Here is a 20117-nt window from a genome sequence, read left to right on the forward strand (position 1 = left end):
ATAATTTTAGTTAAGCTTTTATTAATTATAAATAATGATGTGTCAAGTAAAATAATTTTTAGTTGAAATGATATTATAAAATAAAACTTGAGCTGCTAAATCTGTTTTTAGAAATTTAATTTTTATTATTTATGAAGAAAGATATATATTTTTAATATGAAAGATAAATTACTGGAATTGCTTGATTGATTATTTATTTATTTACTATTTGCAACAATAAATTGAATAACAAAAAATAGAATAGTAGAAATATTTAAAAAGAGATATTTTATTAACACCTATTTTGAATAATTTATTAATTAATTGAAATTTATTGTATAAGATACTTCATTCTAATTCAATTTTTTTAAATCAAGAAGAAATAATTAATTTAAACCATTCTTTCTTTCTTAGTGTTGACGTTAAATTTAATACTGAAGAGTTTATAATATGAATTAGGATTAAGCAGACCATATTCCTGTTAAGGAAGGATCCAATCTAGCAAATGATAATCAAGACTAAAGTATAAATAAATAAATACACTGATTAAAAAGATTTATCAATATTGATGAAAATAAATTATAAAAGATAAATAGCCTCAAAGAGTGTCGAAAATATAATAAGCCTTGAGTAGTTTTAGATCAGGTGTTGAGTAAATATACTCTGAAAGCAGAGAGCGCTCTTTGGGAAGATTAAAAGAGAGCGAAGATGAAATGCAGCGCAAATTCAGCATCTAAAAAGTAATAAATAACGATGTTGGAGAGCTGTAAAATATAGGATAAGATAATTTAACAAGGTTTTTAAGTGATGAGCATAATGAAATTTTAACAGAAGCTTAAAAGCTAGATTGCTATGTTATAAGAGAGCAAATTAAATCTAGTAAAAACAGAGAGGAAGAAGAAGAACGTATTTACAGACAGTAAATAGAAAAGCTACATAAAAAAAATTAAGAATTGGAAGAGCAAATTTAACAAAAAAAAAGACAATAGCGCATAAATTCAAAAAATTCATCTTTGGTAACAACTCACTTTTGAAATTAATTACTATTCTTTCTAATAAAAAATGGTTTTAATTTATATTTCAGAATATTAAAACAAAAAAAATATAAATAAATAAATAAATACATTTTTTATTGTAAAAATAAATAAATAAATCTTATGGTTATAATTTTGATAAGTTTCATCTATCAAATAAATAAATGTTATTCATTCTTTTGAAATATTAAAAAAAACCAACGAATTTTCAATATATTAAAAATTTGAACGATTTATTAAGTAAATTGCATTTATAATTTTAAATTTTGCATTTATAAAAGCTTCAAATTTTTTGTAATAATAGTAATAATTTATTTATAAAAATAGAATTCATTCGTTAAGTCGTCTATTGATGTAGTCCCTAAAAATTTTATTCCAACTGCTTTACCATTTCCTTCTATTGAATAGAAAATGCAGTAGTTTGATATATCAGTTTATAATAACCCATTATAGGGATATTAAGATCAAGTGGTGAATACTAACTAATTTTAAGGTTAATAATAAGATATTAAATAAGCTAAGAATTAAAAGGGAAAAACCTAGCAACTTGACTTTAAACCAATATAAACATAGATAGATAATATTCCTGTTTATGCAGCAGGGTATGAGCAAGAGCAACAAGATATATAGGTTGTGTATGAAGGAGAGAAAAGAGATTTGAATAAATGTTTAAGGAAATTTGCTAAAAAGATATTTTATTTGCAAAGAATGGTATAAGATTTGACTGCTGAAAGAGATAAGTGGAAGACTTAGTTTGAAGGTGTTGATAGTTAATACAGAGAATATAGATTAAAATACGAAGAAGTTATTGAGCATAATAAGCTTTAAGAAAAGTAAATGAGTGAAAATAAAGTAAACCTTGAAAAATATAAAACTATGGCTGTTGCATTAGAAGAAGAAGTTAACAAGCTTAGATTATACAACCATGGCTCAGGAGACCCAGAAGTCTAAATTGTAGAAAAACTGATTGAAAAACCGTAAAAAAATAATTATTAAACACTTTATAATTTGAATTCTTTTATATATCAGAATAGAAATAGTCAAGCATGTAGTTTTAGAGAAAATTGTTGAAAAGGTAATTTCATTTATATCAAATTTAATCTAATTTGCTCAAATATTTATTTTATCTTTAAAGCCCATTGAAATTATAAGAACAATTGAAGCACCTCCAATTGAAATAGAGAAAATTGTCGAGAAAATAGTTGAAGTTCCTGTAGAAAGAATTGTTGAAAAAGTAGTTCAAGTTCCTTTTGAAACAGTATTATTTATTTATTTATATCGTTATTTATCTATTTACTTACTTACTTACTTTTATTTTGTTAAATTGAGATTATTCTTATAATAAAATAAAATGAAATTTAATATTAAAAATTGTTTGATTATTTTATTAGATAGTTGAAAAAATTATTGAAGTTCCAAAGATAGAAATTGTGGAAAAAGAAAAAATTATAGAAGTACCTCGCCCAGAGTATATTGAGAAGCTCGTCCATGTCGAAAAGCCTGTCTATATCGATAGACCTTAGATTGTTAAAGAAGTTATCGAAACAAAAGATCACGGATTAGAAAGAGAGCTCATGATGGTCAGAGAAGATTACCACAAGTTGTAAATGATACAGGAGAATTAATTCAAAGAATTGGAAGATTGGAAACTTAAGTGTATCCGTTTAGAAGACCAATTCCGTACAAATGAAGCTGACAAATCTGTTATGATTGAAAGAGACAGGAGTGTGTTAATGGATGAGATTAAAAATAGTCACTAAACCATAGATAATTTAAGAGACAGGATAGAAATGCTTTATAAAGAAATTTCTATGCTAACAGATAACAACAACAGAAAAAACATAGAAATGTCTAATTAAATTAGATTCTTAGAAGAGCAGCTAGCAATAAGCGCTCCAAGAATAATATCTACTACTTCTTATTAAGGATTACCAGCTTATCAACCTGTACCTCCACCTATAGTAGAGAATACAACTGCATATTACAAAACAACTGCTCCTGCCTATCCTAATAATGGCTATTCTTCATTGCAATAACCCATTTCAAACCCTCAATTTAACAACTCTTAATCTTACTAACAAACATTCCAGCAAACAAATAATTAAGAAAATTTACCTTACAGCAACTCTAGATACTAGTTGTGATTTATTTATTTGATCCTTTATAAATTAATTAATTGTAAATATAGCATTCATTTTTGTAAGTTATTTAGTAAAAAGTTTCTGTTTTAAATTTAATTTTAAAATTCTTGGTTTAAAAATTTCAGCAAAACATATAATTTTGTAACATAAAAATTTTTGAATTTATTTATGACATATTAATTTATTTTTTAATATTTAAATAAATTATTAGATTCTAGCTTAATTTAAATTAAAATATAATATAAATTTATTTGCTTTTAACCAAAGTAAACTAATTAATTATTGTTCAATAAATAAGGTTTCATACATAAAACTTAGTTCGAAAATATTTTTTAAAAACAAGCTAAATAAATTCAATAAATTTTCTTATTATTAACTATAAAATTATAATTTTTATTTCAATTTTTTTTAAATTAAATGTTTTCATAATTAATTTCTAAATCTCATTTTTAATAGATTTAAAAATAATTATTTTTTTAATATTTAAATAGCTGTTAGAATCAAATTAGATTGTTTGAAATTCACTTTTATATTAAAAAACTTCTCAAATATGAAACAAATAAATTAACTGTTTGAACAAGATATTAAGTTTTTTTTAATTTTCTAATTGTTATAAAACCTAGTAAATCTAAAATAATATTCATTTATTTCTATTAGAAATAAATTCTTTTTACATTTTAAAATTAAATAATTAGCAAAATAAATATAATTTATTAAATTATTAATTTATTATTTTTGAATCAATTTAATTTTATTTATTATAAAATTTTTTTATTTTTATTATTTTAAAAAAATAATTTATTCAATTTTTGTTTGTAATTATAAAAAGATTTTAACTTTAAACTTATTTTTCTATTTTATTTTAATATTTATATCAAAAAATATTTATTGTTTTTGCGATTAAAATATTTTTTAAAAGATTACATTTAGTTTGCTTTAAAATTGGAATGTATTTATTTATTTATTTAGAAGTTTTTTAAAGTTATATTATTTCAGTTTAATAAATAAATAAAATAGTAAATATATTTAACAATTTAATTAGACATGAGTTTTTCAAATTCAAATCAAATAATTTTGTTATTTTTAACAAATTTTCAAAATTTAAGTTTTTTTGGAAGGAATTTGTTTGCAATAAATATTATGAATGTTTGTATGTATGTATTTATGAATTTAATTAGATTAATATTTGAATACTTGTTTCAATCAATTTGACTATTATAATAATATTCAGTCACTTTTTAGATAGAAAGATGGATAAATAGATCCAAATTATATTAAATTTATTTCGAAAATCTAGTAAATAAATTAATAAATAAAAAAAAACAAGATTGGATTTGCATAAGATATTTAACAAAAAATAAAGAAAGAAATAAATAAATAGTGAATTGATTATAGGATAGCCTGATTCAATTAACACTCCAGAAAGTAGAAAAAATTAAAAAATCCTTAAATATATCAAGAAAAATAATTTAGCAGTAATATTTATCAATCAATCAAACATAAAATATAGCTGGCAAAAAAATATTTATAAATAATTTTGATGAGTTTACAAATACCTTAACAATAGTTTAACTCTCTTTCATCAAAAGCGCTTAATTCTATTTCAAATAACAATGATAATCTAAGCTCGACTGAAAGGTAAAGATTGCTTATTTATACCTTAAAAATCATTTATTTATTTATTTATTTTCTTTTTTTTGATTTGATTTTTTGATAGGTTGAATACTAGTAGTAATTAGAACCAATAGAAGCAACAAGCTCTTCTCTTTACTCCAAATAGCTAAAATACTTAAAAATCTATGACTCCATAGCCTCATTTGTAGCAATAATTCCAGTAAGTAGGACTAGTTTCTCCAAATATTTACACTAATAGCTCTTCATTATAGAATAATAATGCAAATATAAATACTTCAAATATGAGGTTTTAGAAAAACTTAAATAGTTTGGCATTTAACAATCACAATGACATAAAGAATTAATAAACTTAGCTAATAGTACATCATTAAAATAACAGCAGCAATAATAGTGAGTCACTATGTTCAGATCTGAGAAGCTTTTTTCAGGACAACATTAGTGGAATAAATAGTTAATTTACAGGAACTCTTTCTGTAAATAAAAACAATAATAACAATTATTCTAGCATAATTCAAGGAAGCAAAAATGGTAGTATGAATAGTAATTAGCATCGCATTTAAGTAATGACTCCTTCTACTAATGATGATAAATCGATACTTTCTTAAAATAATCACTTCATAAGCACTAACCCTAAATAAGTAGATTTAAGCTCTTCTTCTTAATCCCATCATAATTAGCACTTGCTTCATTCTCAAGTTCATAGCAAAAATGTCTCTCAAACAACACAAATGTCTGTATTTAACAACAGCGGCGAAATATCATAATTCAACTACTCTTCTCTAGGAAATAACTAAAACTTTCAATCATAGAATTAAATGAGCAACATAAGTTCTGTAATTAATAACATAAACTTTGAAAATGATACTCTTTCATCATCATAATAGTAAAATACTTCCATATCAAATATTAGCAATACATTATAAGAAGCTAAATGCAGATTCCATCCTTATAAAAAGGTATTTATTTGTAGAATTAAATATAATAACCTAAATAAAATTTAAAAAAATAAAGGTGAAGTATTAAATGAGCTAAAATGAAAATGAGAAATTCTGCACTGCTTGCGCGTTAGAATACGCAAAATAAGGATTGGATGTAGAACCTATTATTAAGACTTAATGTAATTAAATTTTAATTTACAAATTTGAAAAATTAAATCTTTAACTGAGAGGGAATTTGTTAAATTTATATTTATCTGCAAATAAATCTTCAATCAATCAATTAATTAATTAAAAGAAATAAATCAAAATAGATTTTTTATTTCTTCATATTTTTAATTTTTTTAATTCAATTATAATAATAGAAAAAGAGATTAACTTATACATGAATGAAATGCTTAATGTCAAAAATATTAATGACATGCTTATGAATTCTTTGGACTCCAAGCAAGAATTTATAAAAGAGCACAGTCGAAAACAGTCTCAAATAGTCCAAGATTTATTTCTACAAATTGAAAAATTGATCTATGAACAAAAAACACAGCTACTGAGTTAAATAAATAACAAAATGTGGGAGCAAATAAATTTAATTGAACTGAAGAAAAACGACTCTAGGCTTTTCGAATAAAAGCTACTTCTCAAGCAATAAGATATTGAAAAAAACTATCAATAAATCACTACTGCTATGGGCGTTTCTGAAGTGAGAGAAATTCTCTTTTTCTACAATTCAGAACTGGACCAAATAAAAACTAGCATAAGCGACATGTTTAAAAACACTTCTTTTGATTTAATTAATCTTAACTAAAATTAAATAGCCTAGCAAATTTAGATTCTCTAAAAATTTCTCCAAGAGGAAGTTTTCAAGCCCACAATAACTCAATCAACTCTTTAAGAAAGCATTAATTTATTGTCTAACAAAAGCAATTCTCCATCAAGTAAAAATTAATTAATTGTGTTTTATTATAAAAAATATTTTCTTAATTAGATATTTTATTAATAAAATTAAAATATTCCTTCATAATAAAATAGAAAATGATAAAAATTAATTGTCTCGTTTCATGAGTAACTAAGATAAAAAGGGATCTGGTAAAAAGCAGTAATATCAATAACAATAAATATAAAATAAAACACTAGCTTAACAGCTTTAAAATTATCACATTGAACAATCTTAATTACAACCTAATGTATAGAAAGTAATTGAATTAAATTGTGCTATGAATAAATAAAATACATAATCATAAAATTTGTAAAAATAAAATTATCAATAAAATGAATAAATGAACTTTAATCAATAAAAAGAACAGTAATAAATGTTTGCAACACAGTTATAATAAAAGCAACTCTAATAACAATAATAGTAGTAATAGTAATACAATGAAATAGTAGATACTTCTATCAGCGAAAAACAACACACGTAAGAAAGCGATGACTTATCATCTGCATAAGGAATATACTTGAATATTTAGAACCAAAGCAAAATTTCTAATAAAAGTAACATAAGCTCTCATAAAATAATAAATTATTCAGACATACATGATGAATAAAACTTGAATATTTTAAAGGATTCCTCTTCTCCTTCAACCTCAGCCAAATAAATCGTTAGAGATTCAAAGGCTACTCCAGTAACTCAAGAAAAGAAACCATTCTTCCCTTTCTAAGTAAGATTACACTACTATTTTAATTTATTAATAAATTTTTATTTAAAAAAAGTGCTTAAGTCCTCAGCAAACTTCAAAGGGAGAAGGAACTTTAAGATAATAATACTCTATTAGCAAAGATAATTAGCTCAATTAAAGACAGAAACAGTTTATTCAAACAGAACCAACTCACCTACCTTCTAATAAAACTAAATAAGGAATCTCTAAGCCAGGCAATTATTAGAGAAATTTGTTAATGAATGATGAAATAGCTACTTCAAACAACAGATTTAAGTTTAATTAAAATCCCACCAATAACTTCAGTCTCCTCACTCATTTCAATAAGTAAACAAACTCGAATATTTAAAATTTAGTTGCAGTTCCTCAAATTAACAATAAACAATAAGAGTAAGCCTAAAATTTTACCAATTAATCTAAACTAAATGCAATTAACAACATCCGCTAGCTCCAAATAAATTTAGTTGACTAGGATAGTAATTAAAAATCACTGACCTCAAGACCTATAATTATGAATCAAATCAACAATAACCAGTAATTTGCAAATAGCTAAAATCAGTAACCAAATTTTGTGGCTTAATTGATTTAGTAAAAGCAATAATAGAATACTTTAAAGAATACACCAAATTATTAATAATTACAAAACAATGATTATAACAGCATGTCTTCATTAAAAAATTGAAATATATTTACTAACTAACTAACTAATATAATTTTATATTAAGTGTTATTAACAAACAATATATACAGTCAGTCATTCAGTTTATTTGTTAGAGTTTATTTTCAACCAATAAAAATCATTTCTTGCTCTATTCATGTTCTTTAAATTATTTTAATCAAATTTCTCTTAATTAATTCAAATCATAAATTTTATTTATTATGTAAAAACTTGTAAAAGAAAGAATATTTAAACTTTCACAATAATATTTCCTATTTTTGAAAATAAATTTAAAAAGTGTTTAATATAATATATGTTATTTTATAAGATATTCTGCTCTATACTGTATGCTCTAGTCTAAATCATTAATATACTCATCATTTATTAATTAAGTTCGTACAAAATTTAAAAATTTTTATTATTTTAAATTTATTATGAATTTATGTTATTTTTTTAGAATATTAATTATGTAAAAATAAAAAACAAATAAAAATCTTTAAATTTAAAAAATGTAATATCAAATGTTTTGTATAAAATCAATCTAATATGCTAAATAAAACAATTATTTATTCTCTTTAATTATCTTCAAGTACTAACAAAAAATATTTTTAAAACTAATTAATAATTTAAGGTCATCTTTTTTTATACTTATGATGAAATTTAATATTAAAAATTACTAAATTAAATATTAGAAATATTATAGTTATGTAGTGATAATATAAATTTTATTAAATTAATTCTATTTGCATTGAACTTTTTTTATTTATGCTGAAATTATATTTTTATTAATCAAGAAAAAGATATTCAAAAATAATATTTTAACAAATAAATTTTGTTTGATAGATAAATAAATAAATAAATGAGTGATTCTTAATAAACACAAAATATTAATTGTTATAAAAAATAATCTATGAGTGGAATAAATAGTAGCAAATTAGTAAAAATTCTATCAAAAATAAATTAATGAGTGAATGGATATTGGATAAAAGAATAAGTATTAATTAAATTTTGATAAATAAAATTTATACCAATCGTTTATTAGCTAAGATCAATTAATTGTGAGTGGTTTAATATCAATTAAAATAGTAACTTAGAATCATATTAACAAATAAATATCTTGCAAAAATTATTAGATTTCCTAAATTATAAAGTCTATTTATTTAACTAAAACATTTAGTATAATATAACGAAAATCATTTTTGAATTTAAATCGAATAAAATGAAAAAATAAGTTAGATCTATTTCCACGTATGAAAAAAGTCCTTGCGCTAATGATTAAAGCTTTTAAAATTCTCCAGATAAATGCTAAATGAGTTATTATTAAACTATAAAGCATGACGAGCAGCTAGATAAGCTTGAAAAGAATTTGATTGATGAGTTAAAGAAGACTATGTTCAACTCTCCTTAAAAAGATGTGATGAAGAATAGAATGAAACACTCTTCATCAACATATTAGGAAAGTGGAGAAAAGTAAAATTATAATAGCATAAATAGCAACTATCCCTAAGAAAGAAAAGAGAAATTAATGCAATGTGCAGAAGGTATCTTTTAAGGAAGACTCAACGAATTAAACGAGTTCAATTAAGACTATTATGATCATATTGCAGGCAAGTGTGTTTGTGCCAGATGCACATGCGGTAAACATAAGTGCAACTAAATGGGTATTAAGTATGATACAAAAAATCAACCAAATACAGTGTACATGGATACTTACAATGCAAAAGATTTATCAAAAGCAAAGCCAGCATAAAGTGCATGTCCTTGTGATAACATTAGCATACCAAAAGATTTAAAATTTGAAAACCACACAACTCATAGAGATCACTTTACCCCAAAAAAAGGTGAAAGAAATCCTCCTATCTAAAAGAAATAAGACAATCTATTGTTGACTAATATCCCAAACGACAATACTACTTAATATAGATCTGACTATTTGAGTAAAGGATATATACCTGCAATGAAATTTATTCCAGTTAGCTCTTTAGGAGTAGTTCACAATGCTCCTTTCAAAGGCATCACTGAGCATAAATAACAATATAATCCTAATAAACTTGGAACCTTCACTCCTAATGATAAAGCAGATATGCTCAATCATTCTTCTGGAGTCAACATGGGAGTAGATTAGAGTAAAATGCCTAATTTCTATTAGAGTACTTATAAAAACTCTTATTCACCAATGAAAGCTTCTCCTAATGAGAAAAATATAGGAGAATAACTAAAGCAAATCTCAAAGGGAGATTTTAATCCTAAAGGTGGGTAATTTAATACAACAACAACCCATAGAGATCACTATAGAAATAGGTTTAATAAAGTATGCCCAATAATCATTGAAAACTATGAGAGAACATAAAAGACTAAATATCCTCATAACACAATAAGTGATTTAGATAAGCTAAATATGTCTGTTAATATTTGATCTTTACAGTATTCTTCTATATTAATTAATTCGTCATATAATGCAAATTATGCTTTCTTTATTCAATCTTAAATTTAAAATATTTATTGAAATAAATAAATTATAACTGAAACAAACATTAATTTTTATAAAATTTAAAATAGTATATTAATAAAAACTAAAATATATATAAATTATTTTCAAATGAAAGAATTGATTTTATAATATTTTTTAAGATTTAATAACTTAGTATTTATTTTTGTTAAATCATATCAAAAATATATATATTTGTTTAATGATTAATAAATATTAAACAATATCTGCAACAAATTAAAGATATTTTTATATATTAAATTTAATATTTCAATCTTAGTTATTTTTAATTAAATTAAACTCGTTAAAAAGATTAATATAAATTTATAAAGATAATCATCACATAAATAGCAAAAAATACAAATAGAATGTTTAATATTAATTAGGTATCTAAATTAGCTATGGCATCACATCGTAAATTTTGATTAGCATTCTTAGATATGAAGTGGATAAACAAAATTCATTATAAATAGTTTCCTTAGGGAGAAGTTTGATGACTCCTTAGATAAGATATAATTTTGTAAATATTAAAGACTACATGTACAAAGATCAGAAAAAGAAACTAGAAAATTTTGATAATTACAACAAATGTAAGCCAATTAGTTTAATTTAATAGAATATGAGAGTATTAATTTAACATATTTTGTTATCTTCAATTAGAATACACTGGAACTGTTGAATAAATTGTGAAAAAGAGATAATAGTAACACACATATCTAGAGATAGAATAAGAAAAGAAGAAGGATTTGGATATTTTTATTGAAGCTTATTCCGATACTGTGATAGAATTTAAATTATATGGTGAGCATTTCGACTACAAAACACAAACTATTGATGCTATTCTAAATTACTATCAAGTTTCATATACAAGAGTATAAAATACTTTATTTAGCATTTACTAAATTAGTTTAAAATTTAGTTTTTAACCAAAGATAGATTCTTTCTGAATTTTTAAAACAAATTTAGAAAAACAAGCAAACAAGCATATATTCTAGAAAATTAATTAACACAAAATATGAATTTATGGAAAACTTTGTATTAAAATTATCTTTATTTAATTGTAGATGTTTAATCCACTATATCATGAAAGAATAAGAGCATAATTTGGCGATTAAATTAAAGAATGCAAAGTAAAATTTAAATTTATAATTATAAAATGGGGTTCATTAAATACTTAAAATTATTCAATAGTTCCCACTTCTTAGAATTAATATTTCTTTAGAACCTGCTAAATTTTTAGAACTTGAGTAAATGGAATCATGGTTAATAGATTAAGGTTTTATTATTTTACCTAAACATAGAACTCACAGTGCCTGGGCTACATAAGGAACAGAGTAAACTTTTTTCTTATTTCAATTATTTATAAATTTATTTTTTTTGACTTTAAAAATTATTTATTTAATGAATGAGTTTTTTAAATTAAATCTTAAATTAATAATAATAATAAAAGATTCGCCTAAAAATAAATGCATGAAGCTCTTAATAGATTGTTTTGGTCACCAGCAGTAATCAATTTATTTGTTTCTAAATATTTATTTTTATGAATTTTTAATATATTTATTTAGCTCACTTTCTAATTGTATTGGAAATCACACTCAAAGAGTTACACAGAATAAAGTAAAAGAGCCTTAGTCCTTAGAGTGGCTAGGTATTAATTTATTCATTCATTCATTAACTTACTTAAATCATTTATAATAAATTCAATCTTTAAATTAATTTTGAATAGAATATAATTTGTTTAAATCGTGACAAATTTATGGAAAAACTTGAGAAGTATAACAAAAGATATTGAGGCTTTTAAGAAAACTAAATAAGACGTGCTTAAATTAGTTAACGACTGGAAAGAAATGTTAGAGGAAAATGACTATCATGGTGGTATCAATCCTGATGAGGCTGATTTTGCTGTAAAATTCTAAAAATTTTCTTTTTCTTTTATAATTTAATATAATTTGATAATAAAATACTGAGAAAATTATAAATTTTTTCTCGATTTTTCTAAACAAGTTTTGTAAAATATATTAAGAAAAAGCAATTAATTTTTTAAATCATAAAATGGGTTTTATCCTTCTTTACATTTAAATTTATATTTTTAAATATTTAATGAATTTATTTATGTCTTTTTTAAATAAAGATGTATGGAGTAATAATGGCTAAATATAACTCTTAGTCTTTCTAAAGATTTATATAAAATGAATGGCCTGCTTCTGTCAGAAGATGGTTGATTAGAATGCAACAAAACTGTTAGTATGAAAAAAGAGACTTATATAACTGACAATAATATAATTTATTTTAATTTCCTAAGTGTTTATTTTAATTTTTATAATGCATTTTAAGTTTACTATATATTTAATTATTAATGTTATAACCCAAACATAGTTTGTTAATATATTTTTTTAAAGTCATATTCTTACTATTTAGGTTTACTTCAAATTGATTTTTTAATTTTTTACTTGTTTTTTACAAAGTAGAGAAGAATTAAGTATTTTTCAAAAAAATCATTTAAATTATATATTTAATTTTTAAATGATTTGGCAAATTTATTTAAATTTAAAATCAATTTCATTTAAAAATCGTAGTAAAAAACAATATTCTTGGTGAAAGTTATTAGTTCATATTGAAATAATTATGAATTAAAGCATTTTTATCTAGCCAGATTTATATTCTTAAAGTATTTTTTGATCTAGCAATATAAATTATTGCACAAAAGTAATTAATTTCAAAGTATTTGATTAGTTTTTCATTTTACTGACTAATTTACTTGCTAAACAGTGTGAAATTTGGAGGTGAGTAAACTATTGATAAATAGTATTAATATATATAAACTAAATATGAATTGATGTGACTGACTGACTGACTGACTGATGGACAGATTGATTGATCACTGATTTTTTATCAGATTTAAAGTGCTTAAAATAAATAAAAGTAGTCAATAATTAATTAATTAATACTTAAGATATTTAAGCCGCAATTAAAAACTTTATTTCCTTTTTAAAAGTATCTTGCTTGTAGCGTTTGAATTCTTAATCAAATTAAAGTTGTGAATTAATTAGTAAGTTTATAAAAAAAACAGATTAATCAATCTCTACGAACAAGTAAACAAAAGCAAGACTACCATTAAAAACCTTACAATAAACTGTTATTTTTTATCATTTAGTTGAGCTCTTGACCTTTTATATTTATACATAGCAGCACAAATAACTTTTTAAGTTTTACTGAAGAGATATGGTTTTTCTTTTGACTTATATGATGTTGAAGGAGTTCATCAGACCTAAAAAGCACTTCAAAAACTAAGGAAGATTTGAAGAGCAATACGAAACTTTGGAAACTATATCAGAAAATTCTGATACTGAAGTTCATATTTAGAAAGTTAAAAAAATTAGTGATAATAAAGTTTACTGTGCGAAAATCTTTTATAAAAATGTAGACATTAAGAGAGGAGATGCAAATGAGTAAAATGAAATAAAATATTTGAAAAAATTAAAGCATTCTAATATAGTGACGATAATAGAATATTTCGATGATGATGAAAAAATTGTTATAATTACTGAATATCTAGAAATCACTCTTTACGATGTGCTTAAATGCTACAAAAAGTTATCAGAATAAGATGTCAAAATTATTGCAAAAACAATTTTCATTATATTAGATCACCTCTAAAAGCATAATCTTGTCCATGGAGATCTTGTTTTACAAAATTTCATGCTTAAAAAAGAAGATGATTAATTTGATAGTTTAAAGATGATTGATTTTAATACCGTAGACACTGAAGAAAACAGAAGATCGACAAAAAAAATAACAAATAGAACATAATTTTTAAATTGCTAACCTACTTCTTTAGCACCTGAAACAATATAATAATATATAGTCAATAAGCAATCAGACGTTTGGAGTGCAGGAATAATGTTATATACTTTACTTTTTGGAACTGTTCCATTTGATGGAAAAAATCCTGAATAAATTTATGATAGCATACTTAATAAATAACCAAAATACTAATTGGAGGATGAATCTGGTCAGTGTGTAAATATATCTTAGAGGTGTGAATCATTTTTAAAAAGACTACTTCATAAAAATTATGAACATAGATATAGTGCTCGCTAAGCCTTAGAAGATCCATGGCTTTGTGAAGAATCATGAGGGTTTAAAATAAGATTAAAACTTCTAAAGAATACAAAATAATAATAATTTAAACAAAATCCTACTTTGATTGATGAAATAATATAAAATAATTAATTCTATATAAATATTTTAATTATTATCTTAAATCATAATAATATTATATTTAATTTATTAATTAATTAATAGCTTAATATAAAATTTGCTGTTTATTAAATTAATACATTCTTAATTTATTGGCATGCTACATAAATTTCATTAATATAATTATAAAATTCATTTTTATATTTAACCACAAAAAGAAAGATTTTAATTTCATCAAAATGTATTTAATTTTAATATTTATTTATTGTACTATTAAACATAAATCGAAATTAATAATATTTTAAAATTTAAGTATTAAAAAAAATTTTTTCTCATGATAAATAAAAAGAAGTTTTAAGAATTTTTAAATAATTTTTTCTTTTTCAAATAGAATTTAATTAGAATGAAGAGGAAAAAATTAACAATTGAAACGAGTTTAAAAAAAAGGTTATTTTATTATATCTAGTCAAATTAAACTATAGATATAAATGATATTATAAAGGATTTTCAGCTAATTCATCATAATAAGTGAGTTAAAGAAAAGTAAATAAAAACCTAAATTAAACAGATAATTAACATCATTAAAAAAACATAAAAACTAGACTTAAAAAATTAACTAAGTCAGTAATAAAATTTAATTAAATAGTTTGTTATATTGGACCTCGGGAATTAAATTTTGTGGATGCGGAAAAGTAAGAATTTAATACCTGAATTTGCTTTAAAATTGTAAATGAATAAATAAATAAATTATTTTATTTTAATTTAAATCATAAAATAAAATCTTATAATTTTATTTAATTATAAATTTTCATTTATTAATTTGTTAATTTATAATATATTTTAATTTTATAATATTACAAACTTAATTATTTTAAAAAATAAAATTAATTATTTAATTATTAAAAAATAGAAAGTGTAAAATTAGCTTTAAATCATAAAAATTAAATGAAATATCACGATCTGTACCTACTCAGTTCGTGATATTTTAATTACAGGATTAGCTATATTAATATTTAAAAAATTTACAATTATAAGAATATGAAATTATTTTATAAAAAAATTATTATTCATTTATAAATATTTGATTTTTTTATTAATTTTAAAATTTTTACAGCTTATCAGAAAGGTTAAAAGACCAAATTTGTACTTATTCCTCCAGTTCCATTACTAGCAACTCTAATGTGACCAGACTCTCCCCATTAAGTTCCCCAACTATTACGTATTAACCAGTAATCTGGTCCATACCCAATAATTGTAACAGCATGATTGCATTAAGTTTTAGCTGTTGTTCGGATAGAGTAAATTCCAATTTTGTATTTATCCCATCCAGAAGCATCAACACAAGCAGCAACAGCTCCGTATTTAACAATGGATTATTTAATTTATAAAATGTTATCTGGTAGATTTTTAAAACCACTTATCTTGTATAAATTATTACCCATCTCTAAAGTTTTACAGGTTCCATATACTTACTTATATGGATACATACTTCCAAGGGCAATTCCAGTATTAATAACAAAATTATAGGCTTCTGAGAACCAGCCTCCTTAGCAGCCATCTCTTTTATATAAACAGTCTACAAATTATTGCTCTGAAAAAGAAACATTAGTACCAGTTTTTATGCTATAAAGATTTTCAACTGTAGCAGACGTTGAAAAAGCCGTGTCACAAGCACAATTGCCTTGATTTTTAACCGCTTGTAATTTGCCTGGCCCATTTACTCTAATATCCCAGTCTAAAGGTAGAGACTGTAGTTTTCTTTCATCTTAGTCAGAGTTGCTTTATGAACTGCTTGATGTTTCAACTTCTTAAGGAATTATAACGCCTGTATGAAGTTTCAAGAATTCTTCTTTAGTGTAATCAGAAAACTAAGTGACATCAAATTTTGCAGTAGTGATTTCTTTATTTAACCTTTCAATTTCTTTTAGATTTTCAAGAAAAACATTGAATCTAAACAATTCGTGTTCTTAGGAATTGTATTTTTTAGCAAACGATTTTTTAAAATCTAAGAAAGATTATTATTACAAGTGCTTTTTGCCAAAGTCAGAAAAGCTTTACTGTTTGTCTTACCCAAGTACAAAAGCCAAAAAGAGTAGGATATAAAGTATTGATTTCAGTTATTATTTCATTTTTTTAATTTATTTTCTAAATCTTTTGCTTATTTAACATTTATAATTTTAATTTAATTTTTACTGATATTTAAATGAATGAAGTAAAAAAAATTATAAGAGCAAGTAGCTTTTGTTTTTTGAATAAATATTTTACTATTAACTAAAAGATAAATACTTCTTTTTCAAACTATTAATTAAATTATTCAAAATAGATAATTATATACTTTAGTTTGAATAAAAAACTATTAATATGAGTTACATCAAAATTTGAAATAAATTATCTATTGAATTTAATTATAAAATTTAAAAGAAATACCTTCTTTGCTACAAAAACAATAAGAAATAAGTAACCTGTAATATTCTATACTTAATTTATTAATTACAAAAAACTTTTTGAATTCTTAATCATTAAGTTTAGATGACATGATATATTTTAAAAAAAAGTAAACAAAACAAATTTATAATATCAAATATATTCAAGCTTAAATATCTGAATTAGGTTTGCTTTTATTTTTTGATAATTAAAAAAACTTGAAGCTAATTAAATTCTCAAAAACCACATATTTCATAAATTTATATTAATTATATTATTAAACTCCTATTTAACATTATCACTTAGAATGAATTTTCATTTATTCTCAAACCATATTTTTAAAGCTACTATATTTATATAGAAGTTTTTTTTTTTAAATTCATTAAAATAATATTTCCTGTTAATTATCAAACAATTTTTTAACAAAGTTTTTTTAAAATACAGGTAATTCTATAAAAATAATCCTTATTATAAAAATCTTTTTGGGGTAGATAGGCATGTTTATTTAATAAATTTATCAAATTAAAATTAATTTTTTGAATAAAAAATTTTCATTCAAGAATCAATCTGTCCTTGCTGTAACCCCCCTTTTTTATCAAATATTTAAAATTAATTTAATTATTAAAAAGTAAATTAACATTTAAATTTTAAATAGACTAAAAATTTTTAGCTAAATATTAAAAAGTAATTTGTTATTTACTAAACAACCCCAACTCAGTAACAAGCCTTTTGAGTTGATACAGGGGTTGGAGTTATTCAATTTAAAATAAATAGATTATAAAAAAATTCAACATTTTTAATAAGGGATTTATTTGGTTACAACAAGATTTGTTCATTTTTGAATTTAAATTTGAAAAATGAATTAGACTTTTTTTGACTAATAGTAAAATTATGGATAAATAAAAAATTAAGATTTGATGGCCTATCTTGTTAATAAAAATATAATTTTAACAATAGACTAAAGCAAATAATATACTTAAACATGTTAGCAATCTCTAACCTACTAATAAAATAATTTTCAAAATTTGAAGGTATCAATCAATGAAAATTTATAATGTTTATGAAGAAAACAAACTATAAATCATTAAAAAAGTTTATCATTGCTAGAATATGAAATTATTATATAAAAAAATTATAATCCATTAATATATTTTGGTTGTTTTATAAATTTAATAATTTTAATAGCGAATCAGTAAGGTTAAAAGGCATAATTTGTTCTTATTCCTCCAGTTCCATTATTAGCAACTCTAATATGACCATTCTCTCCCCAATTAGCTCCCCAACTATTACGTATTAACCAGTAACCTGGTCCATATCCAATTATTGTAACAGCATGATTGCAGGAAGTAGTTGATGCTCTTGTGTCAGAATAAATTCCAGATGAGTATTAACCCCAGTAAGAAGCATCAACACATACAGCCACAGCTCCTTTATTAACAATAGATGACTAAATTTAAGTAATGTTATCTTGTAGATTGTTAAAGCCGCTTATTCTGTATAAATAGCCTCCCATCGATGAAGTTGCACAGCTACCATATACTCCAGTATATGGATACATATTCTCAAGAGCTAGTCCAATACTCATAACAAATTAATAGGCAGTTGAGAACCAACCTCCTTAGCAGCCATCTCTTTAATATACACAATCTACTTATTACTACTCTGAAAATGATAAATTATAACCATATTTTATGTTATAGAGATTTTCAACAGTAGCAGTGGTTGAAAAAGTCCAGCAGCTACCACATTAGCCTTGATTTTTTACGGCTTGTAATATTCCAGGTCCGTTAGCTCTAATATCCCATGTAGAAGGTAGAGATTATAGTTTTCTTTCTTCTGAGTCAGAGTTGCTTTATGAGTTGCTTGACAATTCAGCTTCATTAGGAATTACAGCACCAGTAAAAAGTTTCATAAATTCTTCCTTAGTGTAATCAGAAAATTAAGTAACTGCAAATTTTGCGGAAGTGATTTCTTTATTTAGTCTTTCAATTTCTTTTAAATTTTCAAGAAAAACATTGAATCTATACTACTCATGCTCTTAGGAATGGTATTTTTTAGCAAAATTTTTTTTAAAATCTAAGAAAGATTATTATTATTAATGTTTTTTGCCAAAATCAGATAAGCTTTCCTGTTTATCTTGCCCAAGTACAAAAGCCAAAAAGAGAAAGATAAAAAGTATTGATTTATATTTATCCATATTTTTTATTTGATTAGTTTTCTAAATATTTTGTTTATTTAATATTTATAATTTCAATTTATTTTTTTTACAGTTATTTAAATGAAAAAAGTCAAAATGGTTAAATTAAAAGAGCAAGTAAGTAGCTTTTGTTTTTTAAATATTTATTTTTCTTCTCCTTTACTTAACTATTATAGAAATAAATAAAAACTTATCAAATCAATATTCTCTATTGAATTAATTCTAAACTAAAAAACTGATAAATACTTCATTTTCAATTTTCAATTTAAATATACTTAGTAGATTATTATCTACTTCACTTTAAATAAACAGCTATTAAAATTAATTACACTAAAATTTAAAATATATTATCTGACTAATTAACTTATGAAATTTATAAGAAATACTTAATATGATTCAAAAAAATAAATAACCTATTATATACTATTTTTAATTTTCAATTTATTTTTAAACTCATTAACAAAAATACAAAGAATTTTTGAAATTCATAACTTTACTGTTTTTGTTTTGGCGATTTGATAATTTTAGAGAAAAAACAATACAAAAAATTGTAATTTCAAACAAATAAATTCAAGCTTTTTAGCTTTTTCAAATCAGTTTATTTTTATTTTTATTTTTGATAATTCAGGTGAAGATAAAAACTGAATTATCACACATAATAAATTATTAATAAATAGATTGTTAAGCTTCATTTAGAGTTTACAGTGAATTTTTATTTATTCTGAAACCATATTTTTGAAGCTACTATATTTGTAAATATGTTTTTTAAAA

The 20117-nt window shown here is 22.6% G+C and overlaps 7 protein-coding genes across 7 annotated transcripts; 5 read left to right on the forward strand and 2 right to left on the reverse strand. All coding sequences in view use genetic code 6, as the record gives it.

The window, feature by feature from the left end:
- Window positions 1–429: 429 nt before the first annotated feature.
- Window positions 430–3157, forward strand: TTHERM_000945249 (hypothetical protein; the record flags this gene model as incomplete). The annotated part of the gene is made up of 6 exons (XM_012800714.1): window positions 430–502; window positions 568–995; window positions 1341–1990; window positions 2043–2088; window positions 2149–2271; window positions 2405–3157. The coding sequence occupies 6 exons, from the start codon at window positions 430–432 to the stop codon at window positions 3155–3157; spliced, it is 2073 nt and encodes a 690-aa protein (XP_012656168.1).
- A 1537-nt stretch (window positions 3158–4694) lies between these two features.
- Window positions 4695–8061, forward strand: TTHERM_00945250 (hypothetical protein; the record flags this gene model as incomplete). The annotated part of the gene is made up of 6 exons (XM_001026632.2): window positions 4695–4792; window positions 4872–5745; window positions 5801–5906; window positions 6090–6659; window positions 6754–7382; window positions 7435–8061. 6 exons carry the CDS (start codon window positions 4695–4697, stop codon window positions 8059–8061), a joined length of 2904 nt encoding a protein of 967 aa, XP_001026632.2.
- A 1195-nt stretch (window positions 8062–9256) lies between these two features.
- On the forward strand, window positions 9257–10453 carry TTHERM_00945260 (STOP protein; the record flags this gene model as incomplete). Its single annotated transcript, XM_001026633.1, has 1 exon — window positions 9257–10453. The coding sequence occupies one exon, from the start codon at window positions 9257–9259 to the stop codon at window positions 10451–10453; it is 1197 nt and encodes a 398-aa protein (XP_001026633.1).
- A 440-nt stretch (window positions 10454–10893) lies between these two features.
- TTHERM_00945270 (hypothetical protein) lies at window positions 10894–12797 on the forward strand (the record flags this gene model as incomplete). Its single annotated transcript, XM_001026634.2, has 9 exons — window positions 10894–10939; window positions 10999–11115; window positions 11186–11397; window positions 11590–11655; window positions 11717–11859; window positions 11976–12030; window positions 12091–12173; window positions 12252–12429; window positions 12657–12797. The coding sequence occupies 9 exons, from the start codon at window positions 10894–10896 to the stop codon at window positions 12795–12797; spliced, it is 1041 nt and encodes a 346-aa protein (XP_001026634.2).
- A 950-nt stretch (window positions 12798–13747) lies between these two features.
- On the forward strand, window positions 13748–14662 carry TTHERM_00945280 (Serine/Threonine kinase domain protein; the record flags this gene model as incomplete). Its single annotated transcript, XM_001026635.1, has 1 exon — window positions 13748–14662. One exon carries the CDS (start codon window positions 13748–13750, stop codon window positions 14660–14662), a length of 915 nt encoding a protein of 304 aa, XP_001026635.1.
- Window positions 14663–15843: 1181 nt separating this feature from the next.
- TTHERM_00945290 (papain family cysteine protease) lies at window positions 15844–16854 on the reverse strand (the record flags this gene model as incomplete). Its single annotated transcript, XM_001026636.1, has 1 exon — window positions 15844–16854. One exon carries the CDS (start codon window positions 16852–16854, stop codon window positions 15844–15846), a length of 1011 nt encoding a protein of 336 aa, XP_001026636.1.
- Window positions 16855–18338: 1484 nt separating this feature from the next.
- Window positions 18339–19346, reverse strand: TTHERM_00945300 (papain family cysteine protease; the record flags this gene model as incomplete). Its single annotated transcript, XM_001026637.1, has 1 exon — window positions 18339–19346. One exon carries the CDS (start codon window positions 19344–19346, stop codon window positions 18339–18341), a length of 1008 nt encoding a protein of 335 aa, XP_001026637.1.
- Window positions 19347–20117: the final 771 nt, after the last annotated feature.

This window comes from Tetrahymena thermophila, assembly GCF_000189635.1.
Source record: "Tetrahymena thermophila SB210 genomic scaffold scf_8254006, whole genome shotgun sequence".
Classification (NCBI taxonomy): domain Eukaryota; phylum Ciliophora; class Oligohymenophorea; order Hymenostomatida; family Tetrahymenidae; genus Tetrahymena; species Tetrahymena thermophila.